Genomic DNA, 20,565 nt, shown 5'->3' on the forward strand with positions numbered 1-20,565 from the left:
ACACACATAAATAAATAAAGTTTACATATAAAGCCAAAAAAAAATCGTCATATGGTATCATAGCCCTACCTTGATTTTATTGTACCATGCAAGAATCTATTATTTTTGCAGTTTTTTCGATATCATAAAGGGAAAATCGGTTATCGTAGTAAAAAAGTTCACATTATTGCGGTTCTGAAACAGACCAGAAATCTTACATTGACAATTTCCTACAATGACGTTAAGGCAAATGCGACTACCAGCTATATAATAAAACAAGGCGCGATATTGTCGATCTTCATTCTTAACCTAGCCGCAGGAAAATTATATTTTGAGTCAGAATTCAATCACTCCATAATCAAGTCTTACATGAATTATGAGGCTAATATTTCAGTTTTCTGTTTTATATTATTTTCTCTCTTGTTTTTTATATCCTCTAAAAAGCACGAGGGCGTGGAAATGGCAAATTATTTGGTCCGAGATATATTTGAATTTCTTGCAGCTGAACGCGCATATTTAAGAAAGAGCTGCCAAATATAAGTTTGACAATGAATAGGATATCAAATAAAATCGTGGTTCAATAAGAAAGGTTGCTCAACTTCAAATAAACAAGGAAAATGCAATTCTGTACTGGAGTCTTATTGCGTCAAATAGACTTTTAAACATACAACAATTATTTTTATTTTACTTTCTTCGCAGTTTTGGGGAAAATCCTCAAGACATGAATGGAATATTGGATTTTTTTACAAAATTGAATCCAAGATATAGGGACATTATTGATTTATCCCCAAAATTATAAATTTTGATGCCAGTTAACGTGGAAATTGTGCATTTCTGTTGCATCTAAATTTCAATCTTTTCTTGTATATTTATTCTTGTATATGTTTTGACAGGCACCTACCTCCTTTAATTATGCCTTGCATAAAATTACCTGGTACAACATGCCAGAAATTAACAAAAAAAATTCATTTGTTCTACAACCCAGATACAACTTCGTACAACCAGCCCACAAACGATTCAATCTTGAATACAACCTCTCCAAGTTGTACAATGCATCTGGTATCAAAATTTTGACTCCGTAAGGTCCTATACTTAAAGTCCTATATATTAAAAGTTCGGCCCGGCCGAACTTAGCTGATTTTTTACTTGTTTTTTATGCCCTCCACCATACTATGGAGGGTATATTAACTTTGTCATTCCATTTGTAACTCCTCGAAATACTCATGTCAGACCTAACAACGTGTATATGTTCTTGATCAGCGTAAAATTCTAAGTCGATTTAGCCATGTCTGTCTGTTGTAATCACGCTATCTTTCGAACGAATTGAGATAGAAGACAAAAATTTTGCACTCATGTTTATTTTGCCAGTAGGCTGGTTAAGTTCGTAAATGGGCGATGTAGGTCCACGTTTTCATATAGCCCCCCATATAACGATACCTCCCGATATTCGGTATTTTGATGATTCTAGCTACATTATTCACCGGAATGAAAGGTGCATAAGAGCTAAAGGTCCAACACGGAAGAGTCGAGGCTACATGCAGCAGTATAATTCAGGAGCCCCTTTTGAAAGAATCGCAATGGATGTAGCTGGACCGTTCCCAACAAGCGACTCTGGGAACCGGTATGTCTTAGTGGTCATGGATTACTTCAGTAAATGGCCAGAGGTTTATGCTATCCCAAATCAAGAAGCCAGGACAATTGTGGATGTGTTCAGCAGAAATTGGATTTGTCGCTATGGTGTTCCATCTGAGGTTCATTCCGATCAAGGGAGGAATTTTGAATCAGCGATCTTCAAGGAAATGTGTGACTCCTACGGAATCAAGAAAACCAGAACGACGCCCCTACATCCACAATCAGATGGCATGGTGGAAAGATTCAATCGCACCCTGGAAGAACATCTACGGAAATTGGTGGACAGTGGCCAACGAGACTGGGATGAGCATATTCCCAAGTTTTTACTGGCTTATAGATCGGCCATTCATGATTCCACATCCCGGACCCCAGCCAAAGTTCTGTTCGGAAATGAATTAAAGCTACCTGGCGATTTGATATTCGGTGCTACCCCAAACGACGATGTGAACCAAGATGAAGACAGTCAAAACTCTTTTAGTAAAGTCCACGATGCAGTCCGACATCGAATAAAAATGGTTAGCAACCGCATGAAGGCAAGGTACGATCGAGCGGCAAATACCGATGGGTTTCAACTGGTACTATTGTTCAACCCACAACGAAAGAAAGGACTATGCCCCAAATTACAAACGCACTGGGAAGGACCCTACAAGATTGTCACGAAAATAAATGACGTCGTTTATCGCATCCAGAGGAGCGACAGTCCCAGGTCGAAGATGAAAGTTGTACATTTGGAGCGGCTGACCCCCTACGGAACGGGAACTGTGCCTATTCGGGACGAACAGGCTTAAGCGGGGGGCAATGTTACGAATATAACATTAGATTTAAGTTAATTTAGATGAATTCCGTTAATTTAAGAATTTGAATTGTAACGTAAATTTCTACTACGCAGTTTATTTGAATAACTTCACAACAACAACTACTGTATAGATTTTTCTACATCCTTCCATTTCCTCTTTCATTTTCTATTTTGTTGCTGACGTACAATTCTTGTTAAACGTCATCATTGATGATCGCTTAATTCCTCTTTCTTTGTTACCCCCTCGCCTGTGTATGTGTTGTTGTTATTGTTCACTCAATGTAAGTTTGTATGCGTTCGTTGTATTGGTAGATTGTTCGTAATCTAGGCGTTACCAGATCGTCTAGAAACTTCTGTAGCGACAGGCGAGGCTCATATAAATAGGGGAAATGGAAAGGCAGTCAGTCAGTTGTGAATCAGATCGCGAATTGAAACCGTCGAGTTAAAGTAAAGTGCAAAGTAAAGTTGTGTGAATAAAATCATTGTAATAATCGTAATCCGAAAGAACCCGCGTTTTATTTGGTACGAGCTGTACTGGGAAATAAAACAACGTCTACACGGGATTAAGTAAAATCCAAGAACGTAACAATATTCAAAACAATACACACACAGGACGTAGCTTTGTTCTACCTTCTGTGATTATGTCATGGTTATACCTATAAAATTGAACTTGAAACAGTTGAAAATTCCATGCAGGTCAGAAAATATTTTGCTCTGTATGAGTTTATTCCAAGCATTGTTCTTCGACATTTTAAAAAAAGGAAGTTTTAAGAAAAGTCTGGTATCACTAGAGGGTAATGTTTCATGATTCCGCCAATGACTACACAAAGCGAACAATAGAAATTGTTCGGGTATATTGCATAACATGGGTTCCAGACAATAGAACCATATTCAAGTAAACTCCGAACAGATGAAATATATAGTAGTTTTGTGACTAGAGGATGTAAAACTCCTTGCTCCATCTCTTCATAAACTCTAGTGCACCATTAGCTTTGTTCACCAATACTGATATGTGTTGACGAAAACGTGGCCGTCAATCAAGTAATGTACCAAGATCGTGGAAAAATTCTACAAATTCTAGCTCATTGTTTTCAAAATAATATTTTGCGCTAAAAATCGTAGTCTAGAAAATGAAATATGTTTTCACTTGCGTATGTTTAGTTCCATTAGATTTGCACCATGTGTAAAAATAATTCAAGTCAAACTAAAGCAAACTTTGTTCAATCGGATCATTGTAGGAATGAAAAATGTTTAGGTCGTCTTCGAACTTGAATATGATTGAGTACTTTATAGTTGTTAGTATAACATCTTTTCACAATATTTAACCTTTTTAAAAATTTGGGAAATATCAAATAAATGGAAAAAATTTGCGGATTATAATTTTGAATTATTCTGACGGTAAGCGGGCATATCCTCAGGGCGATTTCAAGAACTTGCAAGAATCCATGGTACAATGAAGACAAGGTAGGCTAACTTTGAAAATTTTCAAGTATAGAGGTCCACCTGTTTTGCTTGTAATGTCAGAATTACTATCAAAACCATGGTACAATAAAATAAAGGTAATCTCGTTTCAAACTAACATTCCCAGCTCTGTATTTTTATAATTTTCCTTGTCAACTTTCAATGCATAAAAAACAGTTCCCATCCCAGATTTTGTGTGTATACAATGGATTTATGAATATAGATTTTGACAATGAGATGCTGTCAAATGTATAAATTTTAAAAATTGTTAAACATATGATACGTGACTTTACCTTCTTAGTTCTACCATGGCAAAAACAATAAAAAAGCCAAACAACTTGTTGCATTGAATTTGAATAAATAATTGAAATCCGCGAAAACTGAATGAAAGATCAAAATTCATTATCAAAATCATGTTCTATATATTTCTAAAGGTTTATTTCGCTGCAAAAACTGTAGATTTTGTAGTATGCATCTACAATTGCGTTGCAATAAGCATTTTGAAAACACCCAAATTTGAATATTTTCTGAACAATTATTTTTTATTGAAAAGAAAACACACATAAATAAATAAAGTTTACATATAAAGCCAAAAAAAAATCGTCATATGGTATCATAGCCCTACCTTGATTTTATTGTACCATGCAAGAATCTATTATTTTTGCAGTTTTTTCGATATCATAAAGGGAAAATCGGTTATCGTAGTAAAAAAGTTCACATTATTGCGGTTCTGAAACAGACCAGAAATCTTACATTGACAATTTCCTACAATGACGTTAAGGCAAATGCGACTACCAGCTATATAATAAAACAAGGCGCGATATTGTCGATCTTCATTCTTAACCTAGCCGCAGGAAAATTATATTTTGAGTCAGAATTCAATCACTCCATAATCAAGTCTTACATGAATTATGAGGCTAATATTTCAGTTTTCTGTTTTATATTATTTTCTCTCTTGTTTTTTATATCCTCTAAAAAGCACGAGGGCGTGGAAATGGCAAATTATTTGGTCCGAGATATATTTGAATTTCTTGCAGCTGAACGCGCATATTTAAGAAAGAGCTGCCAAATATAAGTTTGACAATGAATAGGATATCAAATAAAATCGTGGTTCAATAAGAAAGGTTGCTCAACTTCAAATAAACAAGGAAAATGCAATTCTGTACTGGAGTCTTATTGCGTCAAATAGACTTTTAAACATACAACAATTATTTTTATTTTACTTTCTTCGCAGTTTTGGGGAAAATCCTCAAGACATGAATGGAATATTGGATTTTTTTACAAAATTGAATCCAAGATATAGGGACATTATTGATTTATCCCCAAAATTATAAATTTTGATGCCAGTTAACGTGGAAATTGTGCATTTCTGTTGCATCTAAATTTCAATCTTTTCTTGTATATTTATTCTTGTATATGTTTTGACAGGCACCTACCTCCTTTAATTATGCCTTGCATAAAATTACCTGGTACAACATGCCAGAAATTAACAAAAAAAATTCATTTGTTCTACAACCCAGATACAACTTCGTACAACCAGCCCACAAACGATTCAATCTTGAATACAACCTCTCCAAGTTGTACAATGCATCTGGTATCAAAATTTTGACTCCGTAAGGTCCTATACTTAAAGTCCTATATATTAAAAGTTCGGCCCGGCCGAACTTAGCTGATTTTTTACTTGTTTTTTATGCCCTCCACCATACTATGGAGGGTATATTAACTTTGTCATTCCATTTGTAACTCCTCGAAATACTCATGTCAGACCTAACAACGTGTATATGTTCTTGATCAGCGTAAAATTCTAAGTCGATTTAGCCATGTCTGTCTGTTGTAATCACGCTATCTTTCGAACGAATTGAGATAGAAGACAAAAATTTTGCACTCATGTTTATTTTGCCAGTAGGCTGGTTAAGTTCGTAAATGGGCGATGTAGGTCCACGTTTTCATATAGCCCCCCATATAACGATACCTCCCGATATTCGGTATTTTGATGATTCTAGCTACATTATTCACCGGAATTTTTTAAAATTTGGCATTTGAAGTTCGAAATGGATACTACAGCCTGAGACATAAAATTGTCTATGCAGGTCCACGTCTTCGAATAGCCCCCATATAACGGTACCTCCCTATATTCGGTATTTTGATGATTTTAGCGTCATTATTCACCGTAGCAGTTTCAAATTACGTATTTAGAGTTCGTAATGGAAGCTACAGCCTGTGACAGAATATTGTCTATGCAGGTCCAGGTCTTCGTATATTCTATGTAGGTGCACGTCGCACAGGCCCTAATATAACGGCTATATTCGGTATTTTTAAAATGTTAACAGAATTTTTGGCGAATGTTATCTTTTTCGAAAATTTTCAAATTCGGTCTAAATGGTAGAGGGTATTCAAAGTTCGGCCCGGCCGATCTTACTGCTTTTTTACTTGTTAATATCTTAACAGAATTTATTTAAGGATTTTATTTTTTTGAAAATTTCCAAATTCGTTCCAAATAGTGGAGGGTATTCAAAGTTCGGCCCGGCCGAACTTACTGCTTTTTAACTTGTTTTATTTATTTATTTCCTGATAATTTGGCTTTAACTATCAGGAAACAAATTCATAAAATTTAACAAGTCAAATATTTACAACAACAATTTTTTTATTTAAAATCTGATTTTGGGCGAAAATGCACAGAAGGTTTGTACGGTTCACATTTTTATGAAACACACATTATGCGGGGTAAAATCATGAGATCTCCAAGCGAGAGTTAGTTTAAATGTGATGATACATAAGTATCGTTGCGTATTAATGTTAATGAACAGTTATGCATCCTCGCCTTAAGTCATAAACTCAAGGTGTTGTTGTTGTTGTAGCAGCTCATACATCTGTGTTCGTTTGGTTTCCATTTTCTGACTCAGTTCAATCGGGTTCTGCCTCTAAGTCCAGTCTCAAAAAGGGTGCAACCTGAATGGGTTGGGTCCATAACGAGACTGGAGTTAGGTGAGTAGGCTTGGCTGGGCAGCGAAATAAGTGCAGCGTGTCATGTGGGCCTGTGCCACATGCTGGGCAGATGTTCTGCACGTCGCCGTTGATCCGGGCCCAGTAGGAATTTAGGCGGCTGCACCATCCGGATCGTAATTGAGCCAAGGCTACTCGGGTTTGTCGGGGCAGCTCTCGTTCTTCAGCTGCGACGGGAGGGGGATGGTCTCCTAGCACAGTATTCACTCTATATCCTTCAATGGCTTCTGAGACCGCATTAGAGTGAATACTATTCAGTCCCGCTTGATAGGCCTGTTGATCTAGAGGCTCTCTCTTATACCTCTGTACCTCTCTCTCTAGATCATGAAGGTCTTTCCTAACGTGCCTGGGCGGAGGTTGCCTATCCACAAGATGGTGATTTGGATGGCTTTGTCTATAACACCCAAGCAGGTATTGCATTGACAGCATTTTGTTATGCTGTCGCACCGGTAAGACCTTCGCCTCCTCATGTAGGTGATCGACAGGTGTCATGAGAAGGCACCCTGTTGCGGTTCTAAGGGCGGCATTCTGGCAGGACTGATCATTTTTCCACTGCGTAGCACTGACGTTAGCGGACCACACTGGAGCCGCATAGTTTACCACAGACCGGCCTATCGCGTTGTAAGAGGTCAACAAGGTTTCCTTATCAGCTCCCCAAGTACTGCCGGCCAGAGACTTGAGGACCTTGTTCCTACTTCTAATCTTGTCGCAGATAGCTGTGGTATGCGCGGACGACTTAAAGAGGCTATCGAATGTGACCCCTAATACCTTGGGGTAGTTGGTGGTCGGAATAATAGAACTATCGACCTGCACATTCAAGGATAGCCCCATCTCCGCAGTCCATGTGGTGAAAAGAGTGGCCGTCGACTTGGTGGCGGATATCTTCATATTCCTCGCAGTGAAAAAGGCGGTAAGATCAACAAGGTAAGCGTTCAACCGATCACCCCACCTTGGGGAACTCCCTGTTTAACTCTACGGATGCTCGACTTCTTGTTTCTGAATTCCACGTACGACTTGCGTCCACACATGTAGTTTACTATCCAACGTTTCAAACTTGGCCGGAGGGTGGTGCGTTCAATGTCCTCGAACAGTGTGGCATGATTGACTGTATCAAAGGCTTTTGATAAATCAAGTGCCACCATAACTGTTCTATCGCACGGCCTGCTCTGGTTGAGACCTCTACTGACATGTGTGGAAATGGCGTGTAAAGCTGTTGTTGTGCTATGCAATTTCCGGAATCCGTGTTGATGATCGGCTACTGGGAAACACTCTCTTATGCTGGGGAGGAGTAAAGCCTCAAGCGTCTTTGCTACTGGTGACAAAAGTGATATCGGCCTGTATGAATCACTTTTGCTGGCATCCTTGCCTGGCTTCAGTAGCGGGACCACCCTGCCCATTTTCCAGGCATCGGGAACTACTAGGGTGGCTAACGACAGATTGAGAAGCTTTGTCAGATACTCAACTCCTGGTTCATCCAGTTGCTTCAACATCACCATTGAGATTCCGTCAGGACCAAGCGCTTTGGATGACTTTGCGCTTCTGATGACCTGTGCAACATCTGCCAACGTAAATTGTGGTGGTACCTCCTCGGCTGGAAGGGATCGTACACGGCGTAGTATCCTTCTCTTCGCCCTGTCACTCTCGGGGTGCTCTACAAACTGCCGGTTAAAATAACACGCGCACCTCTTCGGATCTGTCACTTCTACGCCGTTAAATGAGACAGATGTCCGATCGTCCTTTTTTCCAGGGTTCGAAAGCGACTTAACCGTTGCCCACAATTTACTCGTTCCGGTACCGATGTTGCAATGCTTCAGATGTTCTAACCACTTTTTCCGCTTATGCTCACCTACTAACCTGTTTACCTCCAGAGTAAGTTCCCTGACTCGGGGGTTATTAGGGTTAGTACGGCGAAGCTCATCTCGCTCGTTTGCTAATCCCGCTGCCTCTGCTGGGAAATTTGGTCTTATTTCAGGTATTCGACCAGCAGGTATATAGCGAGCGGCTGCAGCTTTGATGATGTCCCGGAAACACCTATCTGCTACCTGAACATCAGATGGGTTGGGCAGTTCTCTGAAGCGGCGATTGGTATACTCTCTGAATTCTTGCCAATTAGCTTTCCCGTGGTTAAGGAAAGTGCGGCGTTCAGAGTCGATGAAGTCGGGTGGTCTATTGAAGGCGATAATAATGGGGAGGTGGTCTGAGCCTAGAGAAATGACTGATTGCCAAGTTACGTCATTCGTCAGACCTGGGGACACGATGGATATGTCCGGAGAACTGTGGCAGTCTCCCCTTATTCTGGTGGGCGCGTCCTCATTCACTGTGCAAAACGTGGAGCTATCGATTTGCTCAGCCAGCGCCATGCCTCTCTGGTCATTACCTAGGACGGAATGCCATAATTCATGATGGGCATTGAAATCCCCTATCACCAGACGGTTATTGCCTACCAGTAGTGAACTGATATTAGGCATATAACGTGGGGCACAGCTATTTAACGGCGGAATGTACACGTTGAGCACCTCTACCTCGGCGGTTCCACACTTGACCGCTACCCCCATACATTCCATGTACGGGTCACTAGAGTCAAGCTCACCTCCACCTCTGGAGCGATCCTTCCTCAGTACGTTGTATACATCACAACTTTGAAGCCTGCAGGTGGTACTCAGCTTCGTCTCCTGGATCGCTGCGACCTTGATGTTCTTCCGACTCATAAAGCTTACAATTTCGTTAATCTTACCTCTGAGACCATCACAATTAAATTGGAGAAATGATGCATTATCCGGAACCTGAACAGCAATGAGTGGCGTCAACTGCTGCGTAGGTTGCTGTTGAGGAGATTGCGGGGGAGTCTCATATTGCGACGACGATGAGGACGCCGAAGATGAAGACTCACTGGGGTCTACATTGACGCAGCAGGAAGCAATGTAGTCCCTATCGCTATACTCCTGTATCCGGTTTAGGCCGGAACAATTCCGGAAATGCACCCACTCCATGCATCCGTTGCATCTCACCGAAACCGATCTGTGGTGGATGCGATTACGACAAACGGAGCAGAACCATGGTCCGGGGTTGGTCTCGATCCCGGCTCGGACCAAGAGAATACGGAGCAAACATTCCGGGTAATGTTGCTCCCACATCAGAAAAATGGACGAACACGAACATGTATTTGCTGGGTTGGCGGCCCCTGGTCGGAGATATGTGCCTCCGAGTCAATCCGGTACATAGAACCGGTCGCCGTGGGATTGAGGTGTTGTTGTGAAAGGCTTATATGACAGTGTCTAGGTCTGTTTCGACCAAATCCGTTTCAGAACATTTGGAGTCGATCTAGCGATGTCTGTCCGTCCGTCTGGTGCACACGACAACTCTTAAAAGGAGTATCCGATTTGGTCAAAACTTGGTACATCGAAATACTTTTGTCAAACTTAGATCGAGTTCGGAGATGGGCAATATCGGTCCACTCCATCAAGTACCTCCACCACAAAGGGTCAAAATTTTGAATAATTACAACTGTTATAGAAAGGGATGTAAGAATCCGATTGTCCTAAAATTTCATATATCCCCACACACAGGTCGAATTTTTCAAAAAAAAAAATATTTTCTGCACAGAAAGAGAAATGATAATCCGGTTTTTTCCAACTTTGCAAATCCTAATGTTTGCATTAGTGCTAGGTTAGGTGCGAAAATGGACAATATCGTTCCACTCCATCAAGTACCTCCCCCATAAAGGTTCAAAATTTTAAATAATTATAACTTTTATAAAAAGTAAAGTAAGAGCCCGATTGTCTTCAATTTTCATACCAATATTTTTATTAACCCAAGGTCTGGTGTTAGGATAGGATATATCGGCCCACTCCTTCTGGTACCTCCCCCACAAAGTGTCAAAATTTTGATAATCCATGAATCATATAAACGCGAAATTAACTTCCGTTTCTATTGAGACTTTTTACATCTGAATATTTTCATCAACACAAGATCTGTTACAAAGATTATAGAGATCGTGCCATTTCTTCTGGTACCTCCCCCACAAAAGGCCAAACATTTAAATAACCAAATCGATCATAAAAAGCGAAATTAACATCCGATTTCATTTAAATTTCGTACATCTTAATATTCTTTCAACACAAGGTCTGTTGTAAAGATGATATATATCTGCGAGCCCCTTCTGGCATCTCATCCACAAAGAGACACAATTTTTAATATTTTATCTGTCTTAACTTGCGAATCAAATCGGCGATTTTTTACAATTTACTATATCTAAATATTTCTATCAACCAGAAACCTGAGATGAATATGGAATTTATAATTTCGCATAAAACTGGATATAAATGTTCGATTTTCCTGTAACTTTTCCCTTACCAATATTTTTGTCTGTATTAAATGAAGCACATTTTAACATTTTCTTCAAATTATCACATATCTCAGTAGACAACATTGGGATACTGGCCGGACGGGCTGCTAGGTTACTATATTTGATAATAGAACGTTTTCATAATTTGTACTTACCATTATTAACTGGAATACTGTACGCGTCAATATAAAAACTTGAATGTGAGTATAAATCTAATTTTTTATTTGAAATACTGTTAGTTTATTACGCAACAAAAACACCTTATAAGCTCACAAATAATTCAATTTCAAATTTATTTGATTAAGATCTAATTGATCACAAATCAGTTGAAATGTAATTATAAGAAAGTCCAATCTTCTCCAAATCTCCATACTTTCCAATACGTCTTTTGATTTCAGGCATTTTATTTTGCTTTATTTTTTAATAATAGAAATTTTAAATAAATATATGTTTCTTTGAAAACTTGTTTTTGGTAGAGAACCTTTAATCCTGTTTATGATTTATGTCGAGTAAAAATTCAATTCACCATTTAGTTAATTTTGTTTTTCTTTTATCTTATTTATTTAAATCAGACAGGTGCACGCAACTACAGTAGTAATTGTAAAAATGATTGTAGTTACCATTCCAAACCAGCTGGAATATCCCCACGTTGTTTTCTTAAAGTTTTAAAACATGTGGAATCGGACACGTTCGGAGAAAATTCGTCTTGTTCAATTAGTATACACTCGTCATCAACATCGTCTTCGTTCGTGTTGACTTTAATAGACGAACCTACTACGATTCTTTCAGTAAGTTTACAATATTCTTGATTGGTTTTTCGCAAATAATTATACAGTGCTACACTACCAAGAATGATTTTTTGCGCCTCTGTTTCGCCAAGTCGCAGTGGTTGGCCCAACACAGGAAACATGTTAGTCAGCATGCACAATGCATCATTTGTCTCAGTGTTGTTGATTGCACTGAATTCTAACTCCGAAATCGCTTTCAAGTAGTGCTTTTCTGGCAGTGAATAGCTGCTGGCAAATGAATACGATCTACAGCTACCATTGACATCTTTGACAACAGCAGGAATAAGCATGGTGTTCTCTTCAATGAGTGTTCGAATTTTGGAATTTTCAAAAATTTCATCGTAAAACTTTGCTTTGGTTTTTTCCACATCCAAATGCAAAAAATTGTAGTTGCCATCCACTATTGCCGTTAATATTAGTGGCGGTTGTCTGGAACAGCTTTTATCCTCTCCATCATCCCATAAAATAGCACGTGGCTTAGCCGGTTGGTGGTTGGCTGCGTGGAAAACCACTTGCCGCATTATTAAATGGCCCAAGCAATTTGATATCTGCTGAGATTTTTGCATGCCTCCAATGACGTTAATCCATTCTTCGTCGGTTTTTGGCAAGGAAACGTATTCGTCTTTTAATAATTCATATATTTTTTCGCAAATATCTGCAATCATCTTGATTATAACTGGTTTGGATGCACGGAAACAATAATTACGGCACGAATTTACTTCGCCTGTAAAATAAAAATACAACATTTATTTTTAGAAATATACATTTGTGTCTTACAATGGGCATACATGTTTATCTATCTATAATCAAGATGAATAAAAATAAACCCAACACTCTATTGAAAATCAATGAAGCATCCTAATTTACACATTTATATGAGCCACATCAAAGCCTTGTGTGGGAATAAAATAAAAATAAAACTGGTCCGTTAGAAAAAAAAATGCTTCTTCTAAAACGAATACGCCAACGAGAGAAGTTTTTCTAAGACCCATTGAGATTTGTAATGTTCGATCGAAATCGGATGAAAAATTAATCTGGGAGCTAAATATGTACAAAATAATCTTAAAACATTTTACACTGTGTTGAAATTTAACAGCGTTACCTGGAATTCGACTTAGCCTATATTAATACAACTTCCCCAGGCCCATCTCTTAAAATCTACTAACTAATAAAGATGTAGAAATTTATAGTTTTGAAAGGTCATACAATTGTTATACAGGGTGAGACGAAAAAACTGCAACCAACTTCAGACTGGTGTCAATTCTAAGCCACTCGTCCGACAGCTGTTAAAATTATTCCAGTAACAGCTCATTATATTGTTTACAAGCGTACAAAAGCATTTTGGTGAGAATTTTCTAGAAAAAAGTTATTTGTGGTGGAATTCAAGCGTGATAGTATGATTTCATTATATTTGGCTGGAAAACAAAAAGTGGCTATATTTACAGCACTCCAGTATTTAAATGTGAATAAATCTTTTGTGTCTCGCACCATAGCTCATTACCGTGATACTGGTAGCGTAGTCCGACGTCAAGGAAGTTAACGGAAGAAAACAGCAAAATCAGTAGAAATGGTTTGAAAAGTAAAGAAGCGACTTGATCGAAACCTGCGTCGCAGTGGCCGAAAAATGGTTCGTGAGCTGAACATATCGCAATATTCCATTCGGCAAATATTGAAAAAAGAGCTTTTTTTCTGAAAAATGATTTTGTACGCTTGTCAACAATACAGATGCCGGGCGATTGTCTTAGAAATGACATAGTCTGAAATTAGTTGCATTTTTTTTTCATCTCACCCTGTATATCAACATTAAGAATTATGACATAACCCCCATTAAAGTAAGAAGGATTATGTAAAAAAAATCGGCTATAATAGTAATGGACATAATCCCCATAATTATGGGTATTACGTCCGTTACTATTAAAACGATTGCGTTTATATCCGCAACCCATTTTGAGTTAGGCATTTTTAACCTAATTAGGCAAAGTATTTTTTCGTGGGGGAAATACCCGGTTAGTTATTCGACTCAAAAGTTCGGATGCAAAATTCGGTTATGATATGTACAAGATGGGTTTCATATTTCCAAGCTTATGGAAACGGGGTTGTCTGAACAGGTTCCAAAGCAATACAAGTGTCAAGATGGTTTTTATTTAAAAATAAAAGTAATTCTGGGAATAAATACAAAGTTTAAAATGTAATATGCTCTACGCTCCTTAGATGCGTCCGCTCTCGGTCAATGCTCAACGACGACTGACTCATAAACTCATTTTGATAGTTGACAATTCGGCCTCTCCTGACTCTTCGTCCCTCCTGGGCGAAACATCATCAGACTCATCTTTATCTTCGATTTCGAGACTTGGATCACCATAGCACCAGGGCTTCATATGATCGGTCGACATAACACCGCAATATTTCCTTTGCTTCAAACTTAAATCCGGCAGATCCTCTACCAGATAACGATCGTTTCCGATAATTTTCGTGACGATGTATGGTCCTTTATACCGCGCATCCAACTTATGCGATTCTCCTGTAGGCTGCGGTACCGTGTCTATCACCACCAAATCGCCTTCCTTGTACTGAGTTGGCTTGGAATGACGGCTGTCAAATCTTGCTTTCCATTTTTCCTTTTGTTTCTGGATGTTAGCAACAGCCTGCTGTTGAATTACCCTAACATCGAAATTCTCTCTTTCTTCATCACCAACCGCCTGGATAATTCTATTGTAACTGACATCTCTGAGACTAAAGTTGAATATTAAGTCATTTGGACTGAACTTTGTAGTCGCATTCAGCTGCGAGTTAATACTCCACTGTATCGTCGTTGTCTCAGTGTCCCATTCTTTTGTATCACCTACTAGACATTTCAACGCATTCAAAACTGTCTGGTTGATCCGCTCGGCTTGGCCATTGGCTCTTGGTGTTCGGACTGCTGTTTGTACATGTTGTATTCCGTTGTATTCCACAAACTGTTGGAATTCTTTAGACGTGAACGCCGTTCCCTTATCCGATACAATTCTTCGTGGCTGTCCGAAAATCGACATAACTTCTCGCAGCGCTGTTATAACCGGAGCAGTCTTTGTATTCCTGGTTGGCTTTATAATGGTGTACTTACTGAACGAACAGACAATCAAGAATACATATTGATTTCCTTTCTTACTTTTTGGGAAGGGACCCATGTGGTCGATGTTGATACTTCTGAATGGAATTGGTAGGACTTCCTCAATATGTAGTTCACCCTCTGCCTTGCCTCCTTTTACCTTGTTGTAGCAGCATTCCGGACATGACTGAATGTATGATTTTACATAACGTCTCATTCTCGGGAACCAGAAATCACGTTGAAGCCTTTGGAGAGTTTTCTCTTCACCGAAGTGTCCCAAATCATCATGACAAGCCTTAGTTATTCGCCACCGGACTCTTTCTGGAATCACCATACGTTTCATATTGTTGACTTTGCGAAATAGCCTCCCATTTTCTATTACATAGTCCGCTTTGATCTGCTTAATTTCATTTGCCTCGTTTTGCAAATTACCATTGAGAACTTCAAAGATGTGTTTCAGCTTCTTATCCGACATTTGTAGTTGATAGACCCAGTCGTTAATGTTCGTTGTGAGTGCCAGAACATTTTCCGCTACTGTTCGGGATTGACTTGATGGTAACGTTGGACTTCTGCTCATCCCATCCACGTGAGTCATCTTGGCACCTGAGCGATGAGTAATGGTAAAATCAAACTCCTGCAATTTAAACCACCATCTAGCTATACGAGGGGGTAATGGAGACGTCGCCTTTGTTGTTGCTATGGAATTGCAATCTGTGACAATATTGAAGCACTTTCCAAGGTCTTCAAGGGTTTCAGCAAAACAGTCCTTGAATGACGACAGTATTTGGTCTAATTTTTCCTTTTGATGCTCATCCAGACTTTCTCCGACATTAAATGTACTTGGCATTGTTGACTTTACTTTCAAGACACCATGCTCAATTGTAAGTTTTGTTTGCTTCTTACACAATACGTCTCTTCCTAAGAGAACGTCATATCGCATCAAGTCATTCGGCACTACATAAATGGTAGTCATTAAACTCTCCTCGTCGATGACAACGTTAGCCTCAAACATTTCCACCACTTCAACAATAGATCCACCAAAACCTTTCATTCTTTTTGACGTTACTTCCATATCGCAACCCTCTGGAACTACAGCTTTCCGCATTAAGGTAAAGTCGCTTCCAGTGTCCACAAAACCTTCATATGTCTTACCATTGACCGTAACATCTTTCATAACCGGTGGGCAGTAATCCTTAGACTCTTCTGTCATTGCTGCCACAGTTGTACCTTTACCTTTGCATTGCGATGCATCGTGACCAATCTTTGCACATTTACTACACTTCGGCTTCTTCAATGGTTGTGGGCAACTAGTTGAGATATGCCCAAACCTGTTACAATTGAAACATTTTACTCCCTTGGTTGGCGCTCCACCTGAGACACTTACGGTTTTGTCATCCTCGTCATTCTTTGTTTGCTTCCTTGCATACGTTTGTATGGTCAAATTCTCCAACGACCTTAATAATTCACTACATGTCTGCGGGTTCATAGCTAAAAGTGTTCTTGTTAAGCTGCTATCATTGAGACCATTTATGATGTACGACAGTATTGATGCCTCATCTACGCTTCCTCTTTTCCCTATGGCCAACATTGCGTAATAATATTCCACCAAAGACTCATTCGAGTTTCGTTTCCTAGCTATAAGTTCACGATGAATGTCAGCAACACTTACTCGACTTGGGAAATCCTTTAAAAATTGTTGTCTGAACTCTTTCCATGTTTCAACCACTGGTAAAGCATCTATCCACATTTTAGCAACACCACTCATTTTATGATGAACTGCAAACAAAGTTGTTTCATCTGACCATCCATGAAGCCTTTGCAACGTTTCAACCTTGTCAATGAATTGGACTGATGTAACATTTCCTTTAATTGGATCGAAGTCTGGTATCATTACTATGTAATCCTTTAAACAACCAGATGTTCCGGAACCAGATTGTCTTGATATTACTTCAGCTGGAACTTGCTGTTCTGTATCCCTTGAATTTAACCCTGCATTTGACGTAATAGCCCTTTCTGTTGAAAGTGTTGTTAACTGTTGCACACTTCTTGCTAGAGTCAACATTATATCCTTTAGCTCTCGCATTTGACTTGTTAGAGAATCATCACCCGTCTCAGCTTCATCAAATCCATGGAAATCCTCCTGTGACTCTGAATCTTCAACTTCCACTTCGTCATTTCCATTGCAAGCCATGAGTCTAGCAATTTTCTCGGACTTATTTCCTGTTCGTGGTAAGCTTCTTGCCAGTAATAATTTGTCTAGCTCCGCAACCTTTAACGAACTTATTTTCACCTTCATACTTTTCCTTGTGAATTTTCCTTTTTAATTCGTTACTTCAGCAAATCTAGAACTATTCCTTTTTTTTAGAAGCCGCACGCCCTAAAAATATACGTTAACTTTTCCCTTTTTAAACTTCTTCTTCGGGGTTCCCCTCTTTATGTCTTGCTTTCAATCTCCTTGATGTACTATCGTTGTCCTACTCACTCACACTTTTGAGTATACCTTTGTACATTCTCCTTTGATTGATGCTTTCTCCTTTGCTCTCTTTGAGCACGTTACACACTCTCACTAAACTCACTCGAACTTTTGAGTTTAGGTGCCTTTGCGTGGTTTCTCCTTTGGTCGTCGTTGTTGCTTTGCATTGAGCTCTTCACTACTACATCACTTTGACGCCTTAGTTTCTCAGCTCTTTGAGTATTTTTCTGCAATTCTTATCCAAAATGATGAAATTCCTTGTAGATTTCTGTTCTTATCCCACTTCTGATTCTGTCAAGATGGTTTTTATTTAAAAATAAAAGTAATTCTGGGAATAAATACAAAGTTTAAAATGTAATATGCTCTACGCTCCTTAGATGCGTCCGCTCTCGGTCAATGCTCAACGACGACTGACTCATAAACTCATTTTGATAGTTGACACAAGGAAATAAGTATTTTTGTACCGGAACTTTCTGAAAACCCCCTAAAATGTCGACAATACTTCACCATATCCTACATTCTTGCCTTTCCAAAATGCTGTAAAATGTGCTAATATTTCTTATAGTTCTGAAGATTTTAGTAATAAATTGAAATTTAGATTTTCTCCACTAATATGTATTTAAGCTTCATAGCTTTTAAATAGCCGGCCTTCGGTCGGGGCTTGATATTTTCTCCTACGCGATCCATAGTTTTTCTAAATTTTATAACTTTTGTAAGTTCCCGCACTTCTGCCTGGGTTTGAGATATTCTTCTCTGGGGTATGTCCAACACCGACTACACGGTCCATAGCATTTTAAAACTTTATATCTTTTATAAATAGTCGGCCTTTGATTTTAAAGTCACTATCTTCGGAACTACAAGAGATATCAACAAATATGCCTTAAACTCACCTTAAGCCTTGTTTTCTTCCTTCGTTCCGAAAAATGTTCGGACTTAATCGCCACATCACACGGGCATACTCCAAAATGAGATTATGCCCGTTTGGGAAGCGGACATAATTCCCACTTTTTATTATGTGAGTTATGTCCGGGCACCACAATAGACCATGTATCGACTCACAAATAAAAGCAAAAAAGTTAATAGGGGTGTGCTTCTTTCTTTAGTACGAAGGACATTTAAGTCCAGACCAAGTGCGACCACTTTGAACATAATCTGGGTTCAACAAACGACATACAAACCCATTTTATGAACTTTTAAGGAGAAAGTATTCTGTAAAAAATGGTACGTCCGATTAAAAAATCTGAGGTCGTTGATTCAATTCTTCGCACTAGCAGAACAACAAAACAATTACAAAATACGGAGGATTTGCCTACGCTCATACACGTTCTTAGTTAACAAGTCGTACCGTTCGTAACAGTGTCTTAAGGTATGAGGTGGCCGACTAGTAAGACTTCCGACATTTCTAAACAGTCCGAGTTGTGGCCATTAACAAAACTTGTAAACTAAAAATTACAATTGTTTGATCTTGAAAAAAAAAAAATATTTTTAATTAAAAAAAATATATATATTGTAAATACCTTTACTAAATATTGTATTTTCTTTTTTAATCAATAACTTATCGGCCTATTTTCGTAATAGATCTCTATAACAATGCAATCTGGTTTTCGGAATTTTAAACAAATAGATACTGATATAGCTTGTTTTTTGAACAGTTTCAAGATAGTATTAGAATTATATCTTCCCATTTTTAGGTTCCTGTTGGATTCAGTGACAATTTTACAAAACAATTATTGCTTACCCGTAGCCAGATATTTCAGTGTTATGGCAATCCGTTCTTCGGCACTGAACGGCTTCTTCCTCCTATGGGGCTCTAACACCATTACAAGAGGTTCCAGGATGTTGACTAGGTGTCGAAACTGTTTTTCTGTAATGCTAAAGAAGTGATTGATGTGATACACTTCGTTACTGCGAAAAAGCAAGTCTTTTCGTAAATTCTCCTTGTTTAGGAACTCGTGTTGATACTTTTTCAACCATTCCTTTGTCCATTCCATTCTTCTTCGACAGTTGAGTATGCCCGAGATATCTAATGCCGACATTCTTATAGGTTGCTGATGCTGCTGTTGTAATTGCTGTCGCTGACTGGGTATTGTTGTCGCCGCAATCTTCAGGCCAGTGTCGTTGGTATAATTCACTTTCGATTCGCGTTCCTTCAAAACTCCAATCACCTTTACTTTTAGCTTATCCATATCAACGTAGATTGTCTATAATTTTCTTTGCAAGATGGAATAAATCAAGCGCACTCAACTTTTTCTCTTTGTGAAATCGGTGTCGTTTCACACGAACATTTACAGAACCGATTAGGACGACTACTACATTTTTACGAAAATTGTCAACGGCGTAATACGGGTATCTCCGTTGATGCGTTTAATGCACAACGGATGTTGAGTAGTTTGATATCAAGGGCTGTTCTTCTGATAATAGAGAAATTATAGGGTAATGAAGTCGTTAATTGCAATCTCTTTGGTAGATCGAAACAACTGAATTTTATAGATTTTCTCTGTAGGAAACAAATAAAATGTGTACGTCATATACAGATGTTATTGTTTACGTTCTGAGTAGTGAGACCTAATTTTATTGCGAAATATAAAAGCTGTCATAACCAAATTAAATGATCAGCTGATTGCCAAAATAAATATCACAGCGCAATCCATGGTACAATAAAAAGGTAAGGTGTTAGCTCTACCTTGATTACCTGATTTTTTTTTTCAGTGTGCCCGACTTCTGCCAATTTTGTGTATGTATTTATTGTTTTGAAAAACAAAGACAAAATATTTTCAAAATTAATGATTGGAAGAAACGTAAATTGCGGGATGCACATTAAAGCTATTCGCATATTTTGCCATGGAATTGAAAGATCGATCAGTTTAGATCATATTTTTGAAAGAAAATTCAGGCATTCCATTCATTTTTTCGCGCTATTTAACTCAATTTAAATATGCGGAAAAATGTATAGTAAATGTAAACAACTTGTTGATTGTAAATTTGACAGGAAGCGGGCAT

General features: G+C 38.5%; 2 protein-coding genes across 2 annotated transcripts; both read right to left on the reverse strand.

Moving 5' to 3' along the window:
* Positions 1–11,744: 11,744 nt before the first annotated feature.
* Positions 11,745–20,126, reverse strand: LOC101888354 (Gap junction alpha-1 protein). The gene is made up of 2 exons (XM_005181738.4): positions 19,304–20,126; positions 11,745–12,728 (listed from the first exon to the last, which is right to left on the reverse strand). The coding sequence occupies exons 1-2, from the start codon at positions 19,749–19,751 to the stop codon at positions 11,833–11,835; spliced, it is 1,344 nt and encodes a 447-aa protein (XP_005181795.1). The 5' UTR covers positions 19,752–20,126; the 3' UTR covers positions 11,745–11,832.
* LOC131806936 (uncharacterized) lies at positions 14,129–18,000 on the reverse strand. Its single transcript, XM_059131869.1, has one exon. The coding sequence runs from the start codon at positions 17,386–17,388 to the stop codon at positions 14,254–14,256; it is 3,135 nt and encodes a 1,044-aa protein (XP_058987852.1). The 5' UTR covers positions 17,389–18,000; the 3' UTR covers positions 14,129–14,253.
* Positions 20,127–20,565: the final 439 nt, after the last annotated feature.

Source organism: Musca domestica, unplaced genomic scaffold (genome assembly GCF_030504385.1).
Source record: "Musca domestica strain aabys unplaced genomic scaffold, Musca_domestica.polishedcontigs.V.1.1 9, whole genome shotgun sequence".
In the NCBI taxonomy this organism is placed as follows: domain Eukaryota; kingdom Metazoa; phylum Arthropoda; class Insecta; order Diptera; family Muscidae; genus Musca; species Musca domestica.